The sequence below is a fragment of the Arachis ipaensis genome, chromosome B08, assembly GCF_000816755.2.
Source record: "Arachis ipaensis cultivar K30076 chromosome B08, Araip1.1, whole genome shotgun sequence".
Lineage (NCBI taxonomy): Eukaryota > Viridiplantae > Streptophyta > Magnoliopsida > Fabales > Fabaceae > Arachis > Arachis ipaensis.
In genome coordinates this window covers 105275465-105278585 of record NC_029792.2, presented here as the reverse complement: position 1 = coordinate 105278585, position 3121 = coordinate 105275465, and the positions used below count along the sequence as shown (strand labels likewise).

At 37.3% G+C, this 3121-nt stretch overlaps 1 protein-coding gene across 1 annotated transcript in view; it reads left to right on the top strand.

The window, feature by feature from the left end:
- The window catches only part of LOC107611377 (40S ribosomal protein SA-like), a 28875-nt gene extending 26176 nt beyond the window's left edge, over positions 1-2699 (top strand). The window contains 6 exon segments of the mRNA XM_016313312.2: positions 178-360; positions 846-1108; positions 1281-1308; positions 1311-1465; positions 2077-2302; positions 2602-2699. Coding sequence (XP_016168798.1) covers positions 207-360; positions 846-1108; positions 1281-1308; positions 1311-1465; positions 2077-2302; positions 2602-2684 — 909 coding nt within the window. The 5' untranslated portion in view covers positions 178-206 and the 3' untranslated portion in view covers positions 2685-2699.

Sequence of the window (3121 nt, the reverse complement as noted above, 5' to 3'; positions counted from 1 at the left end):
ATATTTGGTCTGGGCGTAGCCCGGATTTTACACTAGTATATATTTAAGGTCAGGTTTGTGAGTCAAAGCAAGCCCGATTTCAGCCGGCCATAAACACCCTAATGAGAAAAACAGCCCTTTTAAAACCCTAAATCGTGAAACCTTCTTCTTCCTATATAACTGCAACTGCTACGATTCTCTCAAGAGACCAACTCACCTCCCCAACAATGGCCACTTCCGCCGCAACAACCGCCGCAGTGTCGCGCCAGCTCTCGCAGAAGGAGCAAGACATCCAAATGATGCTCGCAGCCGAGGTTCATCTCGGAACCAAAAACTGCGACTTCCAGATGGAACGCTACGTTTTCAAGCGCCGCAATGATGGTAACCCACGCTTCTTTTGATATTTTCTTTGGGGTTATACGACTAGTTTAGTTCTTGAAATCTAATGAAGAACACATATTTGTGTAGTTTCTTTCGGGTCTAGATACTCCTTGCTCTTCAATGGGTTTAGCATTGTTTCTTCTATTTATCTTTTCGTGTGTAGGGTTCTTTTTTTGGGAGACATTTTTATTAGTTTGTTATAGACTAGTGTTTGTCAATTGTTCTCGATTTGGTTTGTGCTATTGATTGAAAGGGTCAATTTAATTATTAATAAGGATTTTGACATGAATATGTGTACTTGCATTACCACATTGTTTCCAAAACAGCTTATTATCATAATTTTACCAATGAGTTTCTGATGAAAAAGCAACTTCTGTCCCAAAATTTATGAAACATATACATGCCTTTAATCTTTCCGATGCTTCCCTTTGCAGTAGGAAAATATTTTTATGGCTTGGTTGATTTTTCGTATTCCTTGTCCCCAGGTATTTACATAATTAACCTTGGCAAGACATGGGAGAAGCTCCAACTTGCTGCTAGGATTATTGTTGCCATCGAGAACCCGCAGGATATCATTGTTCAGTCTGCTAGGCCATATGGTCAGAGGGCAGTCTTGAAATTTGCCCAATACACGGGTGCGAATGCAATTGCTGGAAGGCACACTCCTGGAACATTCACTAATCAGATGCAGACATCCTATAACGAGCCTCGCCTACTCATTCTGACTGATCCAAGGACTGATCATCAGGTGCCACTTTTTTTAGACGTTTGAAACTTATTTTATTCACTTGTGTTGAGTGTAGTGGTGTATGTTGTTTCACAATTAACTGTCAATATGTTTTTATGGGAGTTTGAAATTCTGTTATTAGTTTATCTCATTTTGAGTTTGCTTTTCTATTTTTTTTTAAAAATATGTGCAGCCCATTAAGGAAGGTGCTCTTGGAAATATTTGTGCGACACGGATTCTACAATGCGCTATTTTGATGTTGGCACTCCTGCCAATAACAAGGGGAAGCACAGTATTGGTTGTCTGTTTTGGTTATTAGCAAGGATGGTTCTGCAGATGAGGGGTACTATTCGTCCAGGGCTTAAGTGGGATGTGATGGTAAACTAATTTTTGCTCTTACCGGGTTGAACTATTGTTATTTTGTAGCTCTTTTAGATTTATTGTGTTTCACAATGTTTGCATTGCAAATGTCTCATCTCGTATGCACTTATTTAGAACAATCTTTCTTGCAGTACATACAGGTGTAAAAAATTTGGGTAATTCACATGATAAAATAGTTTGGGGTTCAAAATTATGCAGATGTCCTAAACCAATTTTGTTACACGCCTGTCCTAAACACCTTTATGTAATTTACTACTCAGCATGCTAAATCGAATTCATCTAATTCGATTTATTGTTGGAGAAGCGTGTAATATGTAAATCGAATTAATCTTATTTGTCTTACCACTATTCGATCTACTATGTATATGTTGTATAGTGGTAAATCAAATCAGATTAATTCGATTTACATATTACATTTCGATTTACATAAAGGTGTTTAGGACAGACGTGTAGCGAAAATTGGTTTAGAACATCTGCGTAATTTTGAACCCCAAACTTTTTATTCATCTGAATTACCCAAAAAATTTTATATTTTATCAAAAGATCGTTGTCTTATTATGTTGTTTCCTTTGAACCTTAGCTAAATTATGTCAACTTTTCATGTGTAGGTGGATTTATTCTTCTATAGAGAACCTGAAGAGGCCAAGCAACAAGAGGAAGAGGAATTACCAGCTGCCCCAGAATATGCCATTCAAGATTTTGGTGCTGCTGGCATTGCCGGCTTCCCTGCAGCTGATGGGGAATGGGGGGCTGTTACAGCTGAACAATCCTGGACTGAACCAGTTCCTCAACAACCCATTGCAGCTGCTCCTGCTAACTGGGCCCCAGACGCTGGTAAGAATAATTGTTTCCACTCTGGATCTGTTAGTCACACACTTAAGTTCAATTTTATCTATTGAAATTTTCTATCTATCAAGTCTTTCTATTTGTTCTCCCATTAGTCTGTTAAATTTGATGCAACATAATTGTTGTATTTGCTTCTAATATGTTCTAGTCAAATAATTCTGGGCTGTTGTTGTGTTGAATCGTTCTCCCTCAATAGTCAATATGCAAGAAAATCGGTACACCTTAACGTAGTTCTGTCGGAAACTGTGATGGCAATATATTTGACCCAAGTTCTTTTGTATCCGCAGCTGCAGGTGATTGGGAGCCAGTTCCAGCTCCACAGGCTTCCGTTCCTACACCCGGAGGTGTTGCCCCCACTGGCTGGGAATAAGCACTCTTAAGATTTAAGCAGAACTCGTCAAAACTGTTCTGAAGAATTTTCTCTTCCTTTAGTGATGTATATTGACACGATTTTTAACAAAACTGTTATTTTAGAGTAAAATTTTGTTTTATGTTCTGGTTGATCCTTCAAAGATACTCAATATATTGAGAAAATTAGTGATCAATATCCGACATTCTTCGTTCTAATCAACATTACCTTTAAAGTAGCATGGACATAATTTAGAATACTGTTTAAAACAGCGCTCTCTGATATTGCATTGATGATCAATTTTCTTTGCTGAAGTATTTCTTGTATTTCTTTAGGGTGTCTTTGGAAATTCAAAGAATTGGAAATAATTTAATTTGTAAATCAATATAAGAATTGATTTGATTTTTAAATATATGAAATCTACAATATAATTAAGATCAAGTTTGAGGCAGCAGTTT